This window comes from Ornithorhynchus anatinus, chromosome 9 (assembly GCF_004115215.2).
Source record: "Ornithorhynchus anatinus isolate Pmale09 chromosome 9, mOrnAna1.pri.v4, whole genome shotgun sequence".
NCBI lineage: Eukaryota > Metazoa > Chordata > Mammalia > Monotremata > Ornithorhynchidae > Ornithorhynchus > Ornithorhynchus anatinus.
In genome coordinates, this window is record NC_041736.1 from 515,654 (window position 1) to 540,386 (window position 24,733).

A 24,733-nucleotide genomic window follows, 5' to 3' on the forward strand; every position below is an offset into this window, starting at 1 on the left:
TCCTGTAACCGGGGCTGTTCGGGTTATTGTAAATATGGATGGGTTGTCAGCCCAGGCAACTTGCACTCAAATGGGCCTGAGCCAGTTCTCGCTCCCATCTCCTGCTGTAGCTGCGGGATCTGGGGAGTTGGGGCAGAGTCAGCGTCCCAGCGGAGGAAATGTTAGGAAGGGGGAGAACCAATGTGGACACAACAGCCAGAGAATTTTGCCTTAGGTCAGTTTAATGCTCACTCAAGGCAGATAAGACAGCCAGGACCATCAAGCCTGTGATTTTAGCATCTAAACTCATCCTGAGCTTTAAGCTGATTATGGTGAAGGGCAATAGCCAGGGATAGTGCAGAGAACCAAGGGCCAGGAAGTTTATCCACTCAGACTCAGGCGTGCACACACATTCCCCAAGGAGAGACCTCACCCCACTAAAAACCGCATGGCTTATCTCCTCTCTCCAGGGAGCTGGGAATCTGCTTCCTTGGCAGTTCTCTGCTAGGAAGGGGGCAGTTCCTCAAGGGTTTGGGCCACGGGCAAGTTTGTATGGAACAGAGGCAGGGACCGTGGCTGGGGAGAGGCAGGCTGGGTTCTGGGGGAGCATCTGTGGGCAGCTCCTCCTTGGTTGGGGAGGGGGCGGGGGGACTATGTCACATCTTACTCAGCTCCTGGAGACTGGGAGGTGGAGTGTGGCGGCGAGCAGCACGGCAGTATTTGTAGGTCAAAAACGCAAGCCCCAAGGCCCCACCAATGGCCAGGCTGAACAGCACGTACAAAGCCGTGCTGGCGCTGGCGACGTCGATCTCCAGACCCAAAAACTGTACCCTCTCTGCAGGGGCAGGGCTGGCAGAGGGGGCGGGACTGCCCGAAGGGGCGGAGCTCCCTGGAAAAGGAAAAGGAAGGGCAGTGTTTTCAAAAGCTCAGTTCTTCTGCCTTCATTAACCGCTGGGAAAGGGTGGGGTAGAGGGGTGCCTGAGACGGGCATCCCCGGGTGCCCTCCGCTCCAGCCCTCAGCCCCAGCAGCAACTCACCCTCAGGACCGGGAGAGAGACAGGGGTGCGGGCCTCCGGTCGGATCGGGGAAGCCGTTGCAGCGGACGATGGTCGAATAGACGCGCACCGAGTCCTTGGGGATCCGGGGGAGGGAGGGGTCGGAGAAGTTGACCCAGTGCAAGCCGAATCTCTCCGAGAAGCCCCTGGCCCACTCAAAGTTGTCCATCACACTCCAGACGGTGTAGCCGCGCAGATCAACGCCATCCTGCACCGCTGCCCGACAGCCGCACGCCCTTTCCGTCAGTGGGAACCAAAACCAGACCCGGCCTCCCGGGGACCAGCATCCCGGCGGCGACCAGCATCCCAGGGGCAACCCTGGGGGGACCCGGCCGGCCCCTGGGGCCTCGGGACCAGGGGACACCAGGGCCCAGGCCAGTCCCCTCCCCGGACCCACGACTCCACCCCCGGCCTGTCTGAGCCCTCGAGACAGATGGTGGGTTGGCAGACAGACCTTTGAGCGCCTCATTGATGTAGCTGCGCAGATAGTGGCTGCGCCAGGGGTCCCGGAGCCCCTCGTCCCCCTGCTCGGAGACTCCGTTCTCGGTGATGTAGATCGGGGGGTTTCCATACTCCTCTTTGACCCAGTTGAGGATCTTGCGGAAGCCGAATGGAGTCACCTTCAGCCAGAAGGAGCCGGAGCCAAGCCACGAGCGGTCCGTTGTCGAAGCGACACCCCTGGGGACAAGGAAGGAAGGAAGTAGGGAGAGCAGGGGCCATCGGCCTCGGAAGTCCTTTGACCTGACCTCAAGCCGGTACCTCCGTCTGAGAACTCTTCCCCAGTTAGTCCTCAACCTCCCCTTTCCACTCAGTTTCAAACAGAAGGGAGTTATGCCCTGGCTAGTGCCAGGAGCCCAACCATCCGAGCATGGGCTTGGGAGTCAGAGGACATGGGTTCTAATCCCAACTTCACCATGTGTCTGTTCTGTGACCTTGGGCAAGTCACTTAACTTCTCTGGGCTTCAGTTACCTCATCCGTATAATGGGGATTAAGACTGTGAGCCCCACGTGGGATGGGGACCGTGTCCGACCCGACTACCTTGTATCTGCCCCAGGGCTTACAACAATGCTAAGCACACAGTAAGTGCGTAACAAATGCCACAGTTATTAACCATCTCCATCTGACCTCTAACCACAGGGAGCAGCTTATGGAATGATAATTATGGTATCAGTTAAGCCTGTACTATGTGCCAGGCACTGTATTAAGCACCGGGGTAGATATAAGCAAATTGGATTAGACACAGTCCTTGTGTCCTTTGGGGCTCACAGTCTCAATCCCCATTTCACAGAGGAGGTAACTGAGGCACAGAGAATTGAAGCGGCTTGCCCAAAGTCACACAGCAGACAAGTGGCAGAGCTGAGATTAGAACCCATGACCTTCTGGCTCCCAGGCCTGTGCTCTATCCACCTCGCCAGGACTGTCTGACCCTCCTGGATCGGGGGGAGGTGAGATTGGGGAACGACGGGTGCCCCCTTCCCCCAGGCTCCTCCCTCCCCCCTGGCAATTTCTCTGGCCCCTGCTGTTGGGCAGCTCTAGGCTGCTCCCTATGTATAAGTCCCTCCAACTCAGAATGACTCCTGTTCACGACAGCCCCTGAGTCCAGGATGCTGCTGTCCTGGGCACCCAGTGTGTGGGTGCCCTGGCTTTCCCCTCAGTGACCCAGGAAAGGCCATCCACCACTTCCGACTCTCCCCTGGCCCTCCTCGCAGTGACCCTGGGCACTGATCCAAGGGAGAGGCCAAACCCTTCTTGGCCCGGCTGGTGTGCCTGGCTGATCTCGGGCTCAGTGGGGCAGTCGATCCCCTCTGGCTGGCTCACCTGTCCCCGTCGTAGGAGCTCATCCAGATGGGAAGGTTCAGGTCAGAGGCCAGGATGGTGGTGTAGTGGTTCAAACCAAAGAAGTCAAAAGTGCCACTGATTCTTTTCTTTTCGCTCTCGGTGAACTCGGGGAGGCTGTGGACATGCAGAGTGTAACTCCCGCCCATGACGATGAACCTGCCTTCTGCTCCCAGTGACCGCTCGGGCCAGGTCCCAGCTCTGCCATCACCCCCATGGCCCAGGGCCCGGCCCCCACCTGCTCCCCGGGGCCCAGGACCATCTCGGCCTGACACCGACCTGTCATGTCTTAGGCAGCGAAGAGTTTCTGCCTCCCCAGCCCAGGCACACATTCTCACTGTCGGTGCAGGACCTGCCCCTCCCACCACACCCCCCGCAGCCCCGCGGGGCCAGGCAGTCTCTGACCCTCGGGGCGGCCTCGGCTGGGGTCTCACCGTGATTTGCTGAGTCCGGCTGCCAGGCTTCTCTCCCGGATTCGTGTTTTCATCACCTCGTTGTAGTCTCCGTTTTTGAAAATGGGATGAGCGAACCAGCCGCCATAGAACTGGTGCAGGGAATCAAGGGTGGGATGAGCAGAGCAGGGGGGTCCAGAGGAACTGGTGGGAGGAGGGGAAGGGCCAGGGAAGGGGTGGAGCTGGGGAAAACTATTGGATGAGGGGCAGGGGGAGCGGCCTCCATGATCCCTCTGCCTCCAATTCATTCTTCATTCTGAGGCTGCTGGGACCATTTTTCTAAAACATGATTTTCTGCAGGTCTCCCTTCCTCAAACCCCCAGTGATTGTCCATTTCTCTCTGCATTATGCAGAAACTCGCTTCGGTGCCTCCTGAGCACCAGCGCCCTCACCGCCTCCTCTAGGACTTTGTCCAGACCTTATACTCTGTTCCTGCAGCACAAGATCATGTCCATGTCTTCTCCTCCTGCTCCTCCCTCTTATCTGTAAATCAGTTTAGGGTCTCTCTCCACCCCACTGGATTTCAGGCTCTTTGAGGACATGGATGGTATCTATTTACTGTACCCTCCCATGCATTTAGTACAGTGTGCTGCCCCGAGTAAGCGCTCAATAAGCACCTTGGATTGACCGAGCAGAGCAAAGGGCCTGGAGAGTCAGTGGGGAGAGGAGCAGAGGTGCATGGGGACAGAAGTGGGGCAAGGGTCATAGAGGGAGTGGAGACTTGGAGGGAGCAGCTTCATTGACCTCACAGCCTCCATTTGGGGACTTTTCAGCCCTGTCTGATAACTCAAATCACCACAGCTGCAGGAGCAAGTTATGGGGGTCATTTTCCCATGGGGTGGGGCTCTCTCTAGATGGGAGAGAACCAGGTACAGGGTTAATGGTGCCCCTGACTCCAGTAAGGGTCCTGCCTCCCCTCCCCAACTTAACCTCTGCCCCACATCTGGAACCTGAGGCAGGTGAGAATAATAATAATATTTGTTCTTATATGCCAAGCACTGTTCTAAGCACTGGGGTAGATACAACGTTATCATGTTGGACGCAGTCCCTGTCCCACGTGGGCTCAGTCTCGATCCCCCATTTTACAGGTGAGGTAACTGAGGCAAAGAGAAGTGAAGTGACTTGCCCAAGGTCACACAGCAGACAAGTGGCCGAGCCGGGAGTAGAACCCAGGTGCTTTTGATTCCCAGTCATGTGCTCTACCCACTACACCATGGGGCTTCTCAAGAAAAGTTGAGAGTGGCTGCCGTGGGCTCTGGACACGTGCCCTTACTGACTTCTGGAAGAGCACGGGTTGTCCTGGGCATCAAGCGTCCTGCCCTGCTGCTTGGGGGAGGGGGGACAGCAGGAAGAGGGGGCACTGGCCCAAGCCCAGGGTGGGGTCCCTGCCAGGGAGGAGCTGCCTTTTGCCCAAATCCTCCATAGCTTTGTCCGCAACCTTAGCCAGTGACACAACGCTCTTCCTTTGAAAACGGGGCTCCCGGGATGATCCTATCCTAGGGGGTGGGCACCAACCTGCACGTATCTCCTGGCAGCCTCGACATCACGCTGGTTGGCAGGGTTGCGAGGCTCCGCCCAGTCACTGCTGATGGTGATGGAGATTTGGCCGCCCTGCCGGGCCCGATAGACATCATTGTACAGGTGCCAGGCCTCAGCGTGGGCCCGGAGCAGGTTGTGGCCCACCACGTAGGGGGCGGTGCCGGGCCTGGAAGAGATGCCTGCAGAGGGAATGTGTTGCACACACCCATGCACATTAATTCATTCATACACACACACCCACACACCCACCCACACATACCCCCACATGAGACCAAAGGCAAGGTTCTAACCAGGCCGCTGAGCCCATCGCCCAGACACAGCTGGGAGCCATCAGACTTCGGGGAGCCATTGGACTAATTCACGGAACTGGCCAGCGGACCCTTTGTAACCCTACCACCGTGGGGGCCTAGGAACATGAACTTAACTGCCTGGCCTAAGACCCCAAAGAAGATCCCTGTCTAAGGGCACTCAGTTGACTGCCACTCCCACATCCCCTTCCCCCGGCCCATTCCTGACTCCCGCTGGAGGGACCAGATCTGGCTTCCAGGATTTTGGAGCCCTGGGATCTGACCTTGGCTCCATCCAGGGCTTGCTGGGTGATCACAAGCCAGCCATTGGCCATTTCTGGGTCTGGGTTTCCCCGGCGTGTTCTGCGAAAGCCGCCCAGTTCCCGGGATCAGTCTCACCTGGGGCGGCCGTGCCGTAGCCATGGCCCAGGTTAGCTATGACGTAGGGCTCATTGAGGGTGATCCAGAACTTCACCTTGTCCCCCAGGCGCTGGAAGAGGACGTCGGCGTAGTCCCGGAAACGTGACACGATGGTGTCGTTTTCCCAGCCGCCCACGTCCTGCAGTGCCTGCGGCAAGTCCCAGTGGTAGATGGTCACCTGCAGAAAAATGGAGATGGTCTTCCCCCACCCTCGGGGATCTGGCCTGGCCCATCTCTTTCGGATGGCAGTGGCCCAGTCACCCCTGCCCCCCCTCCCTTGAGAGGGAATCCCCGTGGAGAAGGCCTGGCCAAGGACACGGCCGCCCAGTGTGCTGGGAAATAGAGGGGGAGGGAGGGCAAGAGAGAGGAGGAGATGGGAGGGGAAGGAAGGGAGGGGAGAAAGTGGGGAGGAAGCAGAGGGGTTGGGAAGATGGGAGAAGGAGGAGAGCAAAAACAGGGAGGGGAAAAGGGGGAAGGAAAGGCCAGGACAAAGGGGGAAGGGGGAGAAGTGGAGGGGAGGAAGAGAAGATGCCACCTTTTGGCACAAATAACCCACAAGAAAAGCCTCCAAAATAAATAAAAATATCCAGGGAAATTCAAACTTCTGCAAAAATGTAATGTGTTCAAAATGCATCTGCCGGTAAGCATCAGTCCCGATCAGTCCCTCCAGTTTGCCCAGCTCAGGACTGTCTCCGAAAGGGGCACAAAAATTAATGGGAGGAATCCTTTGCTGATTGTCCTTCTGGATATCCACCCTCATAGCTAGTGTAAAACCACCTCTCAGTGACCCAGCTGCAGGGATTACCCCATATCTTAATTCTCTCCTCTCAATTCCTGACTCTCCCCCAGCTAACACCCATGACTGTGGGATGGTGTAGGCACTGGGGAGCAGGAGGAGAGAGACGGAGTGAGAGGGAGAGTGAGTGTGTGGGTATACGCACGTGTGCACACGCGAGCCCCACTGTACCTGTGGGGAAATGTGGGCAGCCAGGAGGGCATCAATAAGCCGGATGTAATAGCTCAGCCCCGCCTCGTTGACATGCTTCGTTGTCCCATCGGGGAGAACACGGGGCCAGGACACGGAGAAGCGGTAGTGGGACACGGCCAGGTTTCGGAGGGCGGCCACGTCGGCCTCGATCTGGTGGTAGCTGTCGCAGGCAACGTCCCCCCAGTCGTCGTTGGCCACCCTCAGTGGCGTGTGGGAGAATTTGTCCCAGATGCTGAGGCCTTTGCCGTCCTCCCTCCAGGCTCCTTCGACCTGGTGGGTGTGACAGACCTGCACTCAAGAGGAGGTCAGGAGCAAGCATTCCGTCGTCACCCAGTCTCCTCTGGCATTGTTCAGCAGGTGCAGCCCACTCCTCGATTGACGGGGGACACAAAGCCCCGGACAGGGAGGGGGCATCCGATCAGCTAGGCTGCAGTCGTGGGGCCGAGCCCACGGGTCTTGGCATCTGCGGGTGGTAGCGGTGGACTTCTCTCCCAAACCTCAAACCCCATGATAGACACCATCCGCGAGGCCCCTGTTCGCAAAAAGGACTTCTGCTCCTGCATCCCCAGCATGCCTGGCCAAATGGCTGCAGAGGCACCGGAGCAGAGATGGGGGGATAAAGCCCTGAAATGCCCCTCCTCACAGCTGGACACATCGCAGACAGTGCCAAACCAGCCGCACTCTAAGCTAAGAGGGAGGCAGAACCAGGAGGCCGGCCAGGGAGGTGGGCATTTCGAGAGGCAGCCATACTGGCCGGACCACTGACCCCAAAGATGCCGGACTCTCCTATCTGCGACCTCTACCCACCTGGTACGAGGCGGATGCGGCGCTCCAGGCAAAGTCCGGACGAAACTGTCCATAGCGAAATTCGTCCTCGCGAGCCGGCGGGAAGCCGTTGTCGTCGATGACGTCGGTGTAGAAGGAGGCGGAGATCCTGGGGGTCCGAGGCCGAGCTGGGTCCGTGAAGTTGACTGCGAACAGCCCGAACTTCGGCCGGTAGCCATTCACCCATTCAAAGTTGTCCATCAGGGACCAGGCCACATAGCCACGCAGGTCCACACCGTCCAGCCTAGAAGCTGTGGACACACAGTACCATACGCTCTACAGGTGGGGTCGGAAGACCTGACAAGCCCTGGGTAGATCCCGAGGGCCACAGTGACCTCCACGGAGTCCCTCCATGCCCGTACCCCTGCCGTGGAGCCCGGGACTCTTTCCCTGAAAGGGCACAAGAAGGACAAAACTCCCATTTCCTTTACACATCTGTCTGACACACTCCTGAGCTAGATGGACCATGGAACCCACAACGAGTAGTGTGTGACAGTCTTTTGTGAGCAGTATGATGACTGCTGTCCTGGGCCTTCACCATCCAACTTCCCTGAGCCTCCCCCAGTGACCCTCAGGGACCATCCAACACACCCAATTCTCCCTTCACCCTCTCTGACTCTCACGCAGTGAGCCAGCCCAGGCTGCTCAACTGAGGGGGTCTATCCAAATCCTTCTGCGCCCTCCTGGTGTGCCTAAGAACTGAAGAAAGCCCCACCAGCCCCACCCGCCATCGCACACCCAAGTGTCGGGCAACCGGACTCTCCAGTGTTGGGTCTTCCATCCCGCAGGAAGCAGAGACCTGGCTAGCCTGCTCAGCGGAAATGACAAGACTGCACAGTTTCAGCCAGAAAGAAATCCCCTTCGGAGCCCCAATTGTCCAACTGGGATGTCGCAGCGCCGGCTGGCCTAACGAGACCACCCGACGCAATCGAAACTCTCACCACTCACGGTCAGCTGCTCAGGAGGCTGGCTCAGTCCCCCAGGGCTCACTATGTTTTCATCCCGGCCCCCACCCTCAGCCCGGGGTGTGGCTGGCTCACTCCAGGTTGGGGAACTCCTTCTCTACTGCCCTCTTGGGTCTCGGCCAGGGCTGACCGTGACTGACTGCCACCACCAGCCATGGTCCGGGACTATCTGTCTGCCGTCCAGCTCCTGAGCCCCAGGGTGGGTGTCTCTGAGTGCTGACCTCAGGCAGGATCTGTGAGGCACACCTGTGCTCTGGCCCCAGGGGCGGACTCTGCACAAAGGAGCACAAAGGCTTCTTTCCTGAAGAATCCTCTCTGGGGCTTCCCCTGGAAACTTCTCCTTCCTGTGTTCCTCCACACCCCACCACTGGTCAAAATCCACCCACCATGGGGCACAGTGGGGTGGGTGCCCAGAGACTGGCCCCTTGGGGAACGAAGGCCGCTCCCACTGCTGCCTGACCACCATCTCCTTCCCGGCTCTCCCTCCCCTGAGCCAGTCCCATCACCTTTCAGAGCTTCGTTGATGTATGTTTTGTAGTAATACAGCCTGGATGTGTCCTCCAGGCCGGCGTCCTCCAGCCCCACCCCATTCTCGGTGACGTAGAGTGGGGGGTTGTCGTACTCCTCCTTGATCCAGTTCAGCAGCCGCCGGAGGCCCCAGGGCACCGCCCGGTGTTCCTCGAGAGCCGAGGGTGGCCAGGCTGGATTCAGCTCGGTGGCTCCCTCCTGATCGTCGGCATAGGACGGGGGCATCAACCGGGGCGTCCGGTGCCGGACGATCCTGGAGGTGTAGGTGTTGACACAGAACACGTCGGCTGTGCCACGCACGTAGCGCTTCTCGTCCTCTGTGAAGCTCGGCAGGCGGGAGACAGCGTGACCCTGCAATTGGCTCCGGTTCCCCACGGCCCACTTCATCGCATCCGGGTAGTCCCCGTTCTTGAAGATGGGATGGGCAAACCAGCCCAGGCTGAACTGCAGGGCCCGATCGGCCGCAGCCACATCTCTGTGCGAGTCGGGCGATCGAGGTTCTGCCCAATCCGCACTGAGGCTCAGCGAGACCAGCCCTTTCTGTTGGGCACGGTACTTGGTGTCGTATGTGTGGTAGACCCGAGCGTGGGCCTTGATTAGGGCGTGGGCCACCCGGTAGGGTGCCTCGCCCGGGTCCTGGACGTTCGGGGGGAAGAGCCCCAGTCCGTGGCCTACCCATGCTGGGACCATGGGCTCGTTGAATGTCATCCAGAAGCGCACCCGATCACCGAAGTTCCGGAAACAGAAGTCAGCGAAGCTGTCGAACAGCTCAGAGACGAGCGGGTTCTCCCAGCCGCCGAGGTCCTGCAGAGCCTGGGGCAGGTCCCAGTGGTGCAACGTGACCAAGGGCGCGATGCCACTGGCCTGCAGGCCGTCGATGAGTCGGTTGTAGTAGGCGACGCCGGCGTCGTTCACCGAGCTGTTCCGGCCCGAGGGGAAGATGCGAGGCCAGGATAGAGAGAAGCGGTAAGCCTTGACCTTCAGTGTCCTCAGCATCAACAGGTCCTCATCCACCTTGTGGTAGCTGTCGCAGGCCACGTCGCCCGTGTCGTCGTTGTGCACGTTCCCTGGTGTATGCGTGAAGGTGTCCCAGATGCTGGGCCCCTTGCCGTCCGCCGCCCAGGCTCCCTCCACCTGGTAGGCGGAGGTGGATGTGCCCCACAGGAATCCCTCGGGGAAGGTCCCGTGATGGAATTGGTCTCGCTCAAACTCCATCTGTCTGGAAAACCGTTCCCAGACGACCTTGGCTTTGGAAGGCACCGCCGAGGCCGGCAAGGCCCGCAGCTTGAGGGTCGGCGGTTGGCTAGGGAGCTGCTGGGGGGCGGGCGGGACTTTTCCGGCCGCCGGGGGAAAGTCATTCTGGGCAACGACATTGGAGAAGGAATAGGCAGACGCCTGAGGCATCCCAGGCCTGCTGCCATCAGCAAAGTTCTCGTGGTGCAGTCCAAACCTCGGGCTTAAACCAGGCAGGCCCTCGCAGCTGTCCTCAAGGGGCTGCACAATGTAGGAGCGAACATACACCGCATCTAGCTTGATTGCTGCAAAGAGACCAGGGAAGTGGAGATTTGACCCATGGGAAGTGGGGAGTGGGATGGCAGGGGACCAGAGACTCTCCCCAAAGCTTCCCCTTAAGCTTTCATTTTGTCCGCAAGTATCCAAAAATGTCCCGGCTCTTAAGGTGAAAGTACTGCCCCCCTGCACCCCCTCTCCTTTCTTCATTTGCATCTTTCGGCCCAAACCTGGTGCCAGACAGGTCCTGTGGCCCTGCTTAGCCCAGCCCCGATGGTCTCCAAAGCCCCCGGCCCCTCCCGACCCCCGCAACCGCACCTTTCAGGGCCTCGTTGATGTACCACCGGAGGCAATCCACTCTCTCTGGGCCTTCGAGCTGGTCCTCCGAGGGCGCGCCGTTGCTGATCAGGTAGAGGGGGATGGTTCCCTGTGTGTATTCCCGCGACACAAACCGCAGTAGCTGCCTCAGCCCCCAAGGCGCAGCCCGGGTCCAAGGCGCCACAGTCCGGGGACACACGGGGTCCATGGGCTTCGAGAAGCCCCCAAGGCCAGCGGGGTCAAGGCCGCAGGCTCCATCCCGGGCCGCACCAACCCGCAGGGTTGTGGAGTGGGAGAGGCCAAGGAAGTCGGCTGCACCATGCAGCAGCAGCTTATCCTCCGCAGACAAGGGAGGGAGCTGCACGGGTGAGCCGGGGCAGCGCTGGGAGTGCTGCTGGAGCCAGTCTGGCAGAACTGCGGGGTAGTCGCCGTCCACGAACAGCGGGTGGGCCAAGAGCCCCAGCGTGAAGTGCAGGTAGCGCTCGGCGGCCTCCACGTCTTCAGGCTCTGCGGGGGAGAGGGGCTCGACCCAGTCTGACTTCAGAACGATGCCCACCTGCCCTCTTTGCCTGGGGCGGTGCTGGCTGTTGTAGCGGTGCCAGGCCCTGGCGTGAGCCCTCAGGATCCTGTGGGCCACCTTAGGGTGGGGAAGATGGTAGAAGGGGGAGGAGTGGGGAGGGACGAGAGAAAGGGAAGACTTTGGTTGCCGGTCCCAATCAAGACACACCTCCTTACTCTCAACCTCCAGGCTTGGCACGGGCCCTGACCATACACACCGGTGCAAGTGGATGGCCAGAAACAAATGAGGCTGAGCAGTGCTGCTGCTCACCCGCTGGCACTCTAGCAGGTATCAAAGGCTAGATAGCCCCCCAACCCATGCCCTCTGCCATAGCGAGCTCTCAGTCAGCCGGCAAGTTGGAAAGCCATTGCAGAGTGGCAGGTGCAGGGGCAAGGGAGGCACGCTTGAGGGAAACAACGGATAAGACAAATCAGAGACCTCTAGATTGGGGAGCAAGCCCTAGGATCCGTCCAGGAGACCTGAGGCAAGGGGTCAGTGTTCAGCCTTGGGCCAGTGGGCCCTAACAGAGACTCTTCCTGAAGACTGAGAGAGCTCCAACACTGGCCACAGTTGGTAGGAAAAGAACTGGTCAGTAGCAAGAGGGGTGAAATCTGTTGCAAAAAGCCCAGGCCCAAAGAGTCCAGGACAAGGGACAGGATGAGATGGCCCTCTGGCAGATGGCTTAAATTCTGCCTCCACTTCCTCCCTCCACCCTTCCGTCTGAGATGAGCTGTGCTCAGATGGATTTCCCCAATGAAGGTTGGTCCGCCCCACGGTCCCAGGGTCCCCACAACTCCAGTTCCCCAGACCCAAGGCAGAGAAGAGGAGAAAGCAACCCAAAGGGTGGAGGCAGGATAGAATGGACCGGAAGGCTCCGGCAGCCCCGGGCAATGACTTTCTACCAAGTGGGTTGGACAGACAGGTGGGTACCTCGAACTGGGCTTCCCCCGAGTCGGAGGCTCCCCGTGCATGCTGCTCCTTGCCATAGCTGGCATGGCGGACCACCCAGGGCTCGTGAAAGGTCACCCACAGCTTCACCCGGTCCCCAAAGGTGGAGAAGCAAAAGTCCGCATATTCCACAAAGGCGTCCACGATGCTCTCATTCCGCCAGCCACCCTGGTCCTGCAGGGCCCGTGGGAGGTCCCGGTGGTACAGGGTCACCAGGGGCTCGATGTCTGCCTCCAGCAGGCGGTCGATCAGCTGGTCATAGTAGTCCACACCCCGGTGGTTCAGGTGGCTCTTGTCTCCTTGGGGAAAGACTCTCGCCCAGGAGATGGAGAACTTGTACACCTGGGCACCCAGCTCCTGCAGCAGAGCCACGTCCAGCTCCGCCTCATGCTGGCTGTCTTTGGCCACGTCTGGGGTGGCAGCACCAGGGGCACAGCCCCCACGTGAGGAACCGTTCCAGAGGGTCTCGCTCTTATTGTCCTCAGCCCCTGCACCCCATGGACCCGTGGCCACACCCCAGAGGAAGCCCTGGGGGAACTCGCCCTGGAGAAAGGTGTCTCTTTCACCACTGGACTGGTTGGCAAACATTTCCCATACTTGCCGGTAGGAGGAAGGGACACTGTTCTCCTCTCCCTGCTTAGCATCGGCGGACCAGTTGCCATCCAGGGAGCTGCAAATGATAACAATGCTGGTGTTTACTTCATGCCTACTGTGAGCCAAGCATTGCACTGAGCGCTGTGGGGAGATACAAAGCAGTCAGATTGGACACAGTGCCTGCCCTGTATGGAACTCACAGTCTAACTAGTAGGGAGAGAGAGCAGAGATTGTATCCTCAACTTACAGAGGAAGAAGCTGAGGTCCAGAGAGCCTGAATGACTTCTCCAATGTCACCCAGCAGGCCCATGGTGGAGCTGAAACTAGAAACCGGGTGTCCTGTCTTCCCACCCCTTGCTTTTCCCGCTAGGTCATGTGACCTCCAACCTGAAGAGAGCCAGACCGGTAACCCTGCTGCACTCACCCCAGCCCACAGAGAAGCAATGATACTGAACTAGTCGCTGAGAGCCTAACCAGATACCAGTGAAAAAGAGCAGGCTGGCCTCCCTTCCCCACCCCCCGTGCCCTGCTTCCCTGCTCTGCCTCAATGATGGGGAGAACAGGACACCCCGACCAGGCTCCAGAAACTCTTCGTGGAGGAGGAATACAGCTCCTCGTGGGCAAGGAATATATTTACCAAATCTGTTATATTGTAACAATCAATTGTATTTATTTAGCACTTACTAAGTGCAGAGAACTGTACTGAGTGCTTGACTGTCTGAAGCAGTCAGAAGTACAGTACTCTGAACACAGTAAGCATTCAATAAATACCACTGATTTATTGACAGGCTTTATGGGGAAAGAAAGAGGGAGGGTGAAGGGGGGCTAGGAGGGCTGGCAGGAGCCCAGGCTGCTTGCTCTGGTTCACTGACCCATCATTAGGTGTGCCTCATCTGGTTTGAAAATGACCCACTTTGCCCACTCTCTCTGGACCTCACTGATGAGCAGATCCCAAAATGGCTGCTTACCCCACTGAGGGTGGGAGGTCTCTGGCCAACACGCACCGCCCCAACTGCCCTAGGCCACCCGTTCACCTGGGAGGCAGGCCGAGCTCCAGCCACCCACCCGCTGGCCACTAGGACAGAACAAGGGGGTGGGCAAAGGCACCGCTCCCCAACCGGGAGAGCCCGGGGGACAGGATGCTAAGAACAGAAAGGAGCAGTGCTGCTTAGTGGCTAGAGCACGGGCCTGGGAGTCAGAATGACCTGGGTTCTAATCCCCACTCTGTAACTAGTCTGCTGTGTGACCTCAGGCAAATCACTTCACTTCTCTGGACCTCAATTACCTCATCTGTAAAATGGGGATTAAGATTGTGAGCTCCAAGTGGGACATAGACTGTGTCCAACCAGATTAATTAATGAGAAGCAGCGTGGCTCAGTGGAAAGAGCCTGGGCTTTGGAGTCAGAGATCATGAGTTCGAATCCCAGCTCTGCCACCTGTCAGCTGTGTGACTGTGGGCAAGTCACTTAACTTCTCTGTGCCTCAGTTACCTCATCTGTAAAGTGAGGATGAAGACTGTGAGCCCCACGTGGGACAACCTGATTCCCCTGTGTCTACCCCAGCGCTTAGAACAGTGCTCTGCACATAGTAAGCGCTTAACAAATACCAACATTATTATTATTAATTTATATCTCCCATAGTATTTGGCACAGTGGCTGGCACATAGTAAAATAAAACAGATACAGAAGAACAGAGAAGTGAGGAAGTCTAGTGGACAGAGCACAGGGCTCCCAGGACCTGGGTTTTACTACTTACTCTGCTACTTTTATTTTTTTCAATGGTATTTCTTAAGCACTTACTATGTGTCAAACACTGTTTTAAGCACTGGGATGGGTACAAGTCAATTAGGTCGGACACGGTCCTTGTGCTGAATGGGGTTCATAGACTAAGTAGGAGGGAGAATGGGAATCCCCATTTTATAGGTGAAGAACCTGAGGCACAGAGAAGTTAGGTGATTTGCCTAAGGTTACACAACCAGCAATTGACAGAGGCCGGATTAGAACCCAGATCCTTCTGAGTCCCAGGCCCATGCTCTCTGCACTAGGCCACGTTGTTTCCACTTAACTTGGGCAAGTCACTTAACTAATCCGTGCCTCTGTTTCTTCATCTGTAAAATGGGGACTCAGTCCCTGTTCTCCTTCCCATTTAGACTATGAGCCCCATGTGGGACAGGGACTGTGTCCAACAACCTGATCATCTTGTATCTATGCCAGCGTCCAACATAGTGCTTGGCTCATAGTAAGTGCCTAACAAATTCCATTAATATTATTATGATGGTTACAGGGTTCAGGCTGCACCTCCCAGTAGGAGCCAGTCCCCACCCATCACCCAGCAGCCCAGACAGGGCCTTTGAGAGACTAATTGCCCCTCGGTGGGCCACACTCAGCCCTGAGCCAGCTCTCGGCGGAGGACCGGGGGATGAGGGGGCACCGCACAGCATTAGGGAGCCCCAGACCAGCCTACCCTTCCCGGCTCTCTGGCAAACACTCCAAGAACTCATTCATGTCGTAGCCAATGGTCCGTGCTCCGTCTGTGTTTAGGGCTGCAAGGTGAGAGGACGAGGAGGAGAAAAAGGTAAATACACCAAAAGCTGTGGCACCAAAACTGTCGGGCTCAGCAGCGTCACCCCCTCTTCTTCCCCTTCCCAGACGCTGGACAAGCAGGGATGGCAGCAGAGACCACCGGAGGGATCATAAGCAGCCATTAGACTTGAAGCTTCTCATTGGCAAGGGTCTGTGTGTCTTGCTGCTGCAATTCTATAGGCTCTCAGTCAATACCAGTGATTGTCTGATTCATCAAATAATTGAATAAATGAGGAAGGAAGGAGGGAGAAGAGTGGGGAGCGAAAGGGGACTGAGGGGATGGGAGGAACAAAGTGTAGGAGGGGCGGGTGCTGGAGCAGAGATAGCTGAAGTGGCTTCATTTCAGACAATCAAAATGGCAACTGGTGAACTGAGAGTAAAATGGAACTGAATTATCAGTTGCAGGAAAAACACTCAGATAGGAGAGAGTGCACCACATCCCTGAACAGGATAGAGAGTGCACCTGGCCTACTTGGCTACAATCTACCCTTTCCTCTCCATCCAAACTGCCACCATATTAATCGAAGTATGTATCCTATCCCGCCTTTATTATTGCCTCAGCCTCCTTGCTGACCTCCCTGCCTCTCCCCATTCCAGGTCATACTTCACTCTGTTTCCCGGGTCATTTTTCTACAGAAATGTTTCCCACTCCTCAAGAACCTCCAGTGGTTACCCATCCACCTCCACATCAAACAGAAACTACTTACCATCAGCTTTGAAGCACTCAATCACCTTTTTCCCTCATACCTCATCTCACTACTCTCCTACTACAACCCAGCCAGCACACTCTGCTCTTTCTCACTGTACCTCGACGTCATCTATCTCACTGCCACCCCTTGTCCAAGTCCTGCCTCTGGCCTGGAATGCCCTCCATCTTCATGTTCTACAGACAATTACTCTACCCCCACCACTTCTCTAAGAGGCCTTCCCTGATTAAGCTCTTTTCCTTTTCTTCCATTCCCTTCTGCATCATCCTGACTTGCTCCCTTTATTCTCCCCCCCCCAGCCCCACAGCACTTATGTACAAATCTATGATTACTTTATATTAACGTCGGCTTCCTCCCTCTAGACTATAAGCTCATTTTGGGCAGGGAATATATCTACCAACTGTTATATCATTATATTGTACTCTTCCAAGTGCTTAGTACAGTGCTCACCTTCAAACAACATGGCCAACAGAGGATGGAGGGGCTTCTCCCTCCCAGAGCCACAGCCATGGAACTTTAAGTTGAAGATGAAAACTTCCATTTTAGGAGCAATTGCCTGGAAAACAAGAAAGCTGGGAAACATGAGAACTGAGCGGGGCTGCCAAAAGGTGGACAGATGAACAGGTGGGCAGGAGGACAGTGGGCAGGCCCTCAGAAGGGCTCTGGGTACCTGTAATTCTGGCAGCACCTGGGATGTGCCCACTTCGCTCTCGCAGTCATATTGCAGGTTGAGAGAGAGGAAATCCACTGAGTCCTGGAAGCAAGAAAACAGGCTATCAGGGTAGATGTATTTGGGACAAGGAGTCACTCAGAAAAAGAGAGGGAGAGAGAGAGAGAAAGGGGGTTGGATGTTCTGGGAGGCCAGGAAAGGGGAGGGGGACTGAGACATTCAGAGAGGACTTGTCTGTTCCTCTTCCCCACTTCCTCCCTCTTCCCATCCCCCTAACTTTGAGAATCTGCTGGGTTCTGATCAATGGATTTCAATCAATGGTATTTACTGAGCACTTGTTGTATGCAGAGCACTGTTCCAAGTGCTTGGGAAAGTAAAATGCTGGGTTGGCAAAAGGGTCAGAGTATGGCTGCTTTCTTAGTGAAGAAAGACCAAGCAGCAGAGTCCTGTAGCAGGGAGGGGAGGAGTGAGGGAGGGAATGAGGGGGCACAGAGGGGAAAGAGGAGTAAAGGAGGAGAGCTCTCATTGTCCAGGTCTTGAGACCTCTGCCTTGACCAGGAGAGGAGGTGTAAGGAGGACACAGACGCCCCTCGGATGAGTGGCCTAGATCTCCAAGGCTGGGAGACTGACAGGCCTCCCTCGGCCCAGCTGAAGACAACCAAACATAATAATAATAATAATAATGTTGGTATTTGTTAAGCGCTTACTATGTGCAGAGCACTGTTCTAAGGGGAATCAGGTTGTCCCACGTGGGGCTCACAGTCTTAATCCACATTTTACAGATGAGGGAACTGAGGCACAGAGAAGTTAAGTGACTTGCCCACAGTCACACAGCTGACAAGAGGTAGAGCTGGGATTCGAACTCACAAGCCCTGACTCCAAAGCCCGTGCTCTTTCCACTGCGCCACGCTGCTTCTCAGGTTCAAACCCACCTGAACCTGGATGGGTTCTGGGGTAGGGGTGGGGGCTGGCCCACTAACTGCTCTGACACAGACACTCCCTGACCCTGAGCATCTGGTGCAGCCCGGGGGTGGGGGTGAGGATGGGGGTGGGGATGGGGGGGGCCTGGAGTGGCCCAACTCTGCCGAGAGCCTCCCATGTGGTCTGGGTTCCATTTTGAGAGGAACCGGAGAAGGGGCAGGGCTGGGGACTCCTGCTGACTTTTCCAGAGCCCCTGCTCCAGCTGAAAGCATTTTGTGGTCAAGGCTCAATGGCTGCCGGAGCCCCCACGGGAGTGGCTCTGACCTCTGGGCACAGGGAATTTTTGGCATCCAAAATGAAGCATAAGGAGAATCCACTCAGAAATAACCCATGCTAAGAGGAAAACCTGAACATACGCACAACAGCCTGCCCTGATCTGCCCCTCTCTGACTGTCTGCTGCTGGGCGGCGTGGCATAGGCTGACCTAATTAAAAAAGAGGCGAAAGTGGGAACAACAGGAGGCCGCTTTGCCCCCTGCCATTCTCTGAGGGCGGGGGGGAGGGGTGCTTCCTCCACTCCTTGGGCTCCACATGTGGCTCTGGATGAAGGTCATCATCTGTGACATCTCTAAGCCCAAAGGATGCTCTGGCTCTACAACAGGAAAACCTCACTTGGGTTCAGACTCGCCTAGCTAGGCTGATCCAAGCAGGACCTCAAAAATGTGATTGGGGGAACCAAACTACCGTGCGTCTGGTTACCTTAGGAATGAACTTGGCATGTTGCCTGCAACTGTCTGCTTGCCTCCTACTCCCTGTCCACCAGCCACCCTCAGCCTGCGACTGTCCACCTGCAACTGCCTGCCTGCGACTGTCCACCTACGACTGCCTAGAAATGGCCTATGCAGGTGGAGCATCCCAGCTCCCCAAGAGCAGTTGGAAGCAGAGGATTATCACCTTGAGAATAAGAGCAGTCTGGGAGGATCCTGACTGCTGTCCAGGGAGATCTTCGATTCTGAGCCCCACGGAGAGTTTCCCACCTGAAAATAAACCAAAAGGTAAGTTTGACCACGTTCATATAGACCTGTGCATATGTACTCTCTCTCTCTCACCCATTTCCCATGGCTCGTACTCACCTCTAGCCAACTGCAGACAAGGAGTTGAGCAGTGGCTCTTACATAGGTGTGGGGAAATTAATAATGATAATAATAATAATTATTACATTTGTTAAGCTGTGTGCCAGGCACTGTACTAAGCGACGGGGTGGATACAAGCAAATTGGGCTGGACTCACAGTCTCAATCCCCATTTTAAAGATGAGGGAACTGAGGCCCAGAGAAGGGAAGTGAATCGCCCAAGGTCACACAATAGACAAATGGCTATTCAGCATTAGAACCCATGACCTTCTGATTCCCAGGCTTGCGCTCTATCCAGTAGGCCATGCTGCTTCCCTGCCCTCATCTCCCATTCCTCTCCTTACCCTCTACCCAATCAATCATATTTATTGAGTGCTTACTATATGCAGAGCACCATAGTAAGCACTTGGGAGAGTACAATATAAGAAGTTTATAGTCTAGAGGACAGAGCTTTCAGGCCTATGCACAGTTAGATGGACAGACAGACACACACAGACATCTTCTCACAACCCACCTCCACACAAGCACACACAGAGGTCCCCTCCACACAAGCACACACCCCCTCCTCAGCAACTATTCAGACACATTCACTGACCCCCACCATACGAATACACACAGACATCCCCCACTTCCATACAAACCTACACCTACCTCTCTGGCTTCCACACTAACACACACAGAACACTCACAACCCATCTCCACACAAACACTGTCCTCACCACACTCCCTTCCCCTACCCTCCAAACCTCCACAACCCATCTCTACACAAACACACACACACCTCCCCTGCCCCCACAGAACCCTCCCTCTCCTCCACAACTACCAGACATACACACCAACATGGGTACTTCCTTGGAGAAACCAAGCACCAGAAATCCTGGATTTCCTTGTAAAAGGGCAGGGGTGGATCAAGGGTCAAGGGGTCACATGCCCAGGCTGGTGATCGCACTGTCTGGGTGGGAGGGGGGAGTTGGGCAAGGGTTGCAAGTCCTTGTTCCAAACCCCACAGCTGGCCGTTCCAAAAGTTGGTGGCTGGATGGGCTGGAGTGGAGGGGCTCAGGAACTGCCAGGAGTCATAGGACAAGGCAGGTCATAGGTGGGGCAGCATTGAGGGGAACCGGAGAAGGGAAGGGAGACAGAGAGGAGAGCAAATAAAGGAAAAAATGTTAGTGGGGAAAGGAAAAGGGGACAGAGAACAGGGCAAATAGGGAAGAGCTTTGAGGAGAGGGAGAGAGGGAGGGAGGGGAGAAGGGGAGAGAGAAGAGGAGAGGGCGGGAGACAGAGAGTGAGAAATATGGTGTTTTGCAGATACATTGAGCTGCTGGTTGGCATTCGTGCCTGAGGTGCCCTAAAGCCCCAAACTCTAAATTCTCATGGAAAAGGAAGGCAGCCCAGCTTGAGACCCTGCAGAAAGGAAAGAACAAAACCCAACCTCCACCCACCTGGCCTGAACTCCACTATTCCAGGAGGCCAGTCCCTGGCCAAGGAGCCAGGCCTAGGGGAGAGAGCTCAGGTCTAGGAGAGCCCATGCTTTCTCCCAGCTCTGCCACTGACTTCCTATGGGACTTCAAGCAAGTCACTTAACCTTTGGGCCTCAGTTTGCTTATCTGTAAAATGGAGATGATGCTAATATTTATTAAGTGCTTACTTAATAATAATAATTATGGTATTTGTTAAGTGCTTACTATGTGCCAGGCATTCTACTAATCACTGGGGCGGATACAAGCAAATCGGATTGGACACAGTCCTTGTCCTGCAGAGGGTTCTCAGTCTTAACCCCCATTTTACAGATGAGGTAACTGAGGCCCAGAAAAGTCAAGTGACTTGTTCACGGCCATACAGCAGACAAGTAGCGAAGCTGTTTTTAGAACCCATGACCTTCTGACTCCCAGGCCTGTGCTCTATACACTACACCAAGCTGTTTCCCTATCCTCTACAACATAATCAGGTCTTTAATGGGGCTCACAGTCTAAGTAAGAGAGAGCAGGTATTTCATCCCCATTTTAATAGATGAGGAAACCGAGGCACAGAGAAGGTTGACGTCATTTTGAAATCAGGCTTCTAGCCAGTCCCGGGCTTGGACTCAACAGCAGGCAAATGGCAGAGCCTGGGATGAGAACCCAGACCCTCTTTTGGGCTCTGACCTCTGCTCCCCTTCCCTCTTAGACTGTGAACCCCTTGTGGACCAAGGACAGTGTCCCATCAGATTATCTGTCATCTGCTCCAGCTTTTAGCACCCAGTAAGCGCTTCTAACAAACTCCCTAATTATTAACAGGGAATTTTCCTTGCTGGCTTAATGATTGATCCCAATGCAATCACCTTTGCCCTTCACAACAATGAGACCATTGGGCCCTCCTGCTAGCCTGGCCTCTTGTGGGCTTGTGGCACCGCTGGTCTCACATCTGTGGCCCTCAGGACCTGGCCTGGTTCTCTTCCTACCAGCCATGGCTCACAGCAGCCCCAGGGGGTGACCAGTGCGGGGCTGGGCCTGACATCGCCAGCAACTGCGTCCCTGCCCGTGAGGGCCCAGCAGAGTTGCTAGCCTATCTTCACCCTTCCTCTTGATGGCCCGGAAAGGCACACAGATTCCAGCTGCACCCCCTGCTCTGTTTCGGGCTGACAGAACCATGACAGAGCCTCAATAGGGGTTGGCAGCAAAAGCACAACTGCCCCCTGCCCCATGGGGGTTGTAGGGGAAAAGGAACCCACAATCCTGGGCTGGGGAATGGAGGGGAGACCGGTGAGGAGGAGGAGGGCGGGTTGGCCAGCAGCTGGAGACAGAGAGAAGAGTGGGCAGTTATGCCCAGGTGAGGAGGGAGATGTAAGAATTCACTCACAAGACATACCAGGCTGGCCCAGATGGAAGTGAGCACGAATGGGAGAAAGGCCCAGAAATCAGGGTGGTCTCAGGCACATGTTTAGGCCCGGGGTCTGGCCTGGCATGTGCTCAGTCTTCTTCTGCATGAGCCTCCTTGGACACGCAGAGGGACAAAGCGTTGATCATGCAGGTGTGGGGACAGAGCTGAGTAGCCCTGGAGGCTTGTTAGGGGTGGCAAGGAGCCAGGGGACAGAGATAGCGGGTAAGGCCTTTGAAGCTCACCAGGCCCAAGGTTGCCAGAGTGCAGGGCTTTCCAAAAACATCTCCCGGGGCCAAAACCACCAAGCAGAGAGCAGAGTCCAAACCCAGGACTGCCCAGAAGCCTGATTTCAAAATGTTGTCAAAAATAGAATTGTTACCTGTCCTGCAAGGCTTTGTACGCCTCAGCCAGCCTTACCTACTGTATCAGACTGCAAATGGATCTGGATCAGCCCTTGGATTGCACGCCAATTCCAATGTAGCCTAGGCAGAGCTTGGGTCCTCCGGAGGCTGGACAGATTTACCCACCCACAGGCTGTGGGTCCTGGGCAGGGACTGGTGATTGACACAAGGTCCTGAGGCTCGGGTGCCAGTCCCTCCCATGCCCACCACGGCCTACTCCCCCTGCTTGCTGCTGCTGATCCCTGGCCAGGCTTGGGGTGCGGGGTGTCAGTGGCCTGAGAGAGGCTGCCCATCTTTTCATCTGCTGCTGCCCAAGCCCCTCTGGTCTGTTAGGGCTCAGCCGGCTGTCAGTGCCACCGGCCCCCCAAACTTCATGGTGGCTTGGGTTCTCCCTCCAACCCCCTGGGACCAGGCTGGCCTCAGGACCTGGCCCCTGGAAAACCGCTCCTTCTAATCCACTCTGGTGCACGGCCCCGCAGAACTGCCATCTTGGGCATGCTATGGCATCCATCTGCTTATTTTGAAAATGGAGTCCTTGGCATTCATGTAAATAAGAAGCCTTCCCAGACTTACCCCCCCCTTTCCCTCTGCTACCCCTCCCCCCCACCCTCTTTCCCTCCCCTCAGCACTGTGCTCATTTGTATATATTACCCTATTTATTTTGTTAATGAGGTACACATCCCCTTGATTCTATTTATCTTGATAACGTCCTGTTTTTGTTTTGTATTATTTTGCTTTGCTGTCTCCCGTTTAGACTGTGAGCCCATCATTGGGCAGGGATTGTCTCTGTCGCCGACCTGTACATTCCAAGCCCTTAGTACAGTGCTCTGCACATAGTAGGCGCTCAATCAATACTATTGAATTAATGAATGAAATATCCATAATTTATTTATATTCACATTTATCTACTCCTCTCAATTATAATCTCACTGTGGGCAGGGAATAGATCTAAGCACTCTGCTACCTTGTCCTCTCTGCTTAGTGAAGTGCTCAATACAACTGACTGCAGTCACTTCCCTCACAAGAACAGTTTCCACTAGTAATTACAACCCAGTTCAGCCCCGGGGCATCCGATTCAGGGTTCCCAAATGGATGGCGGAGGGCAGTTCCGCACTTCATTCCACCCCACTCGAAAACTTGTGGAGCTGAAGAATGACCACGGGGATACCCGTGGGGTTCAATGGCTTCCTCCCGAAACCCGCAACACCAAAATCTACCAGGGCTGGTCCCCAGCTGCCCAGTACCCTAACAGAGCTGGTCCCCTGTTCTAGTGCTGCTCCGCACCCTACCAGGGCCCCCAGGCACTAACAGCAGCATCCTGCCTTTCACTCCTCACCTTGGGAACTGAACTCCTTGTGGTAGAGCTCGTACACTTTTCTGTGGGCCCAGGTGGCAGCCCAGAGTTGTGCAGGTTGGGACTCCCCCAACTCCCCAACCAAGTCGTTGAAGGTGAGCCAAACTCCGACCAGGTCCCCAAAGGTGCGGAAGGCGAAGGCAGCATAGTTGGCGAAGAGTTGAGCCCCGTGGCGACCCCTCCAGGTCCCGTGCTGAGGGAAGGCCCCGTGGTGAAGGACAGCCAGGGGCTGGAGGTGGGCTGCCTTCAGCACCTGGAGCAGTTTCCTATAGCACCACACCAGGTCCTTCTCAGGCTTCTCGGAGCTGCCTTCCGGGAGCAGGAGTGCCCATGGCAGGAGGACCTTATAGTGGGTTACCCCGCGGGCACGCAGGCTGGCAAAATAACCCGGCAAGAGAGCAGAGAAGGGTTGGCGGCACACACGGGCACCCAAGTCGACCACAGTGGGGCCGAGGTCCGCCTGGCCCGCCCGCCGGAGCAAGCCCTTCACCAAGTCGTTGGTGAGAGGCCCAGCTGCCACTGCCAGAGAACTTTGGGTTGAACTCCAGGCGCCCACCAAGGTGGGAAGACTGGAGAACAGGACAACTAGCCCCCAGGCCAGCTGCATCTTCCACCTCCTTGCTGGCAGTCGTTGTCCCGCTGGAATATACACATTCAAACATATATATATATTTATAGCTCTGATAGCAGAGCTGTAAAACCCTCCCGGGGATCGTAAAACGCAACATTGGACCCAGACTATCTGGTGGGGTGAAATAAGCACAGCCCTCCCTCCAGCGTCCCCTGGGGCCTGGCACCAGGGAAGAACGAGGGGCAGAGGGGCCTTCTCCATTTACATCAGGGTTATAAAGCAACGAGCTGCAACTGTTGGTGCAAGCATGGCAACGAATGAAAAGCAAGAGCGGACCCGGGTTCTAACACTCTTAATCCAGTGAGTGGAAGAACAGAAGCCTGGGAGATTGAGTCCAGTCCTCTGCACACAGTAAGCGCTCATCAAATACCACCGATTGTGACATTTGTGAGACCATCATTCCAGCTCCGAAAACCCGAAAATGGTCTGATTGAAACTGTGCCATTGTGTGAAATTAAATGCTTTCCCCAGAAAAAGACCCCTCCCTCTTCTATCAGATACAAAGAAATCCTTTGGTGCGTTGAGGGCAGAAAGGGGAGGGCAGCTAGCCAGCCGCCTGTGCCCGCTCACACACACCTTGGTTTACTTCACGCCACTGTCATCCCTTTGCTTCCTCGGTCTTCTCTTCTCTAGGTTACAGGAGTCCAAGTTCCTTCACTCTCTGCTCATGGGAC

The 24,733-nt window shown here is 56.0% G+C and overlaps 1 protein-coding gene across 1 annotated transcript; it reads right to left on the bottom strand.

Annotated features, from left to right (window-relative positions):
• Positions 1–203: 203 nt before the first annotated feature.
• LCT (lactase) lies at positions 204–24,035 on the bottom strand. Its single transcript, XM_029072214.2, has 17 exons — positions 23,411–24,035; positions 18,637–18,719; positions 16,763–16,846; positions 16,543–16,648; positions 15,267–15,345; positions 12,192–12,879; positions 10,703–11,339; positions 8,854–10,413; positions 7,365–7,633; positions 6,537–6,827; positions 5,549–5,747; positions 4,839–5,041; positions 3,306–3,415; positions 2,854–2,988; positions 1,489–1,712; positions 1,017–1,250; positions 204–868 (listed from the first exon to the last, which is right to left on the bottom strand). Exons 1-17 carry the CDS (start codon positions 24,033–24,035, stop codon positions 636–638), a joined length of 5,760 nt encoding a protein of 1,919 aa, XP_028928047.1. The 3' UTR covers positions 204–635.
• Between the last annotated feature and the right edge of the window lie 698 nt (positions 24,036–24,733).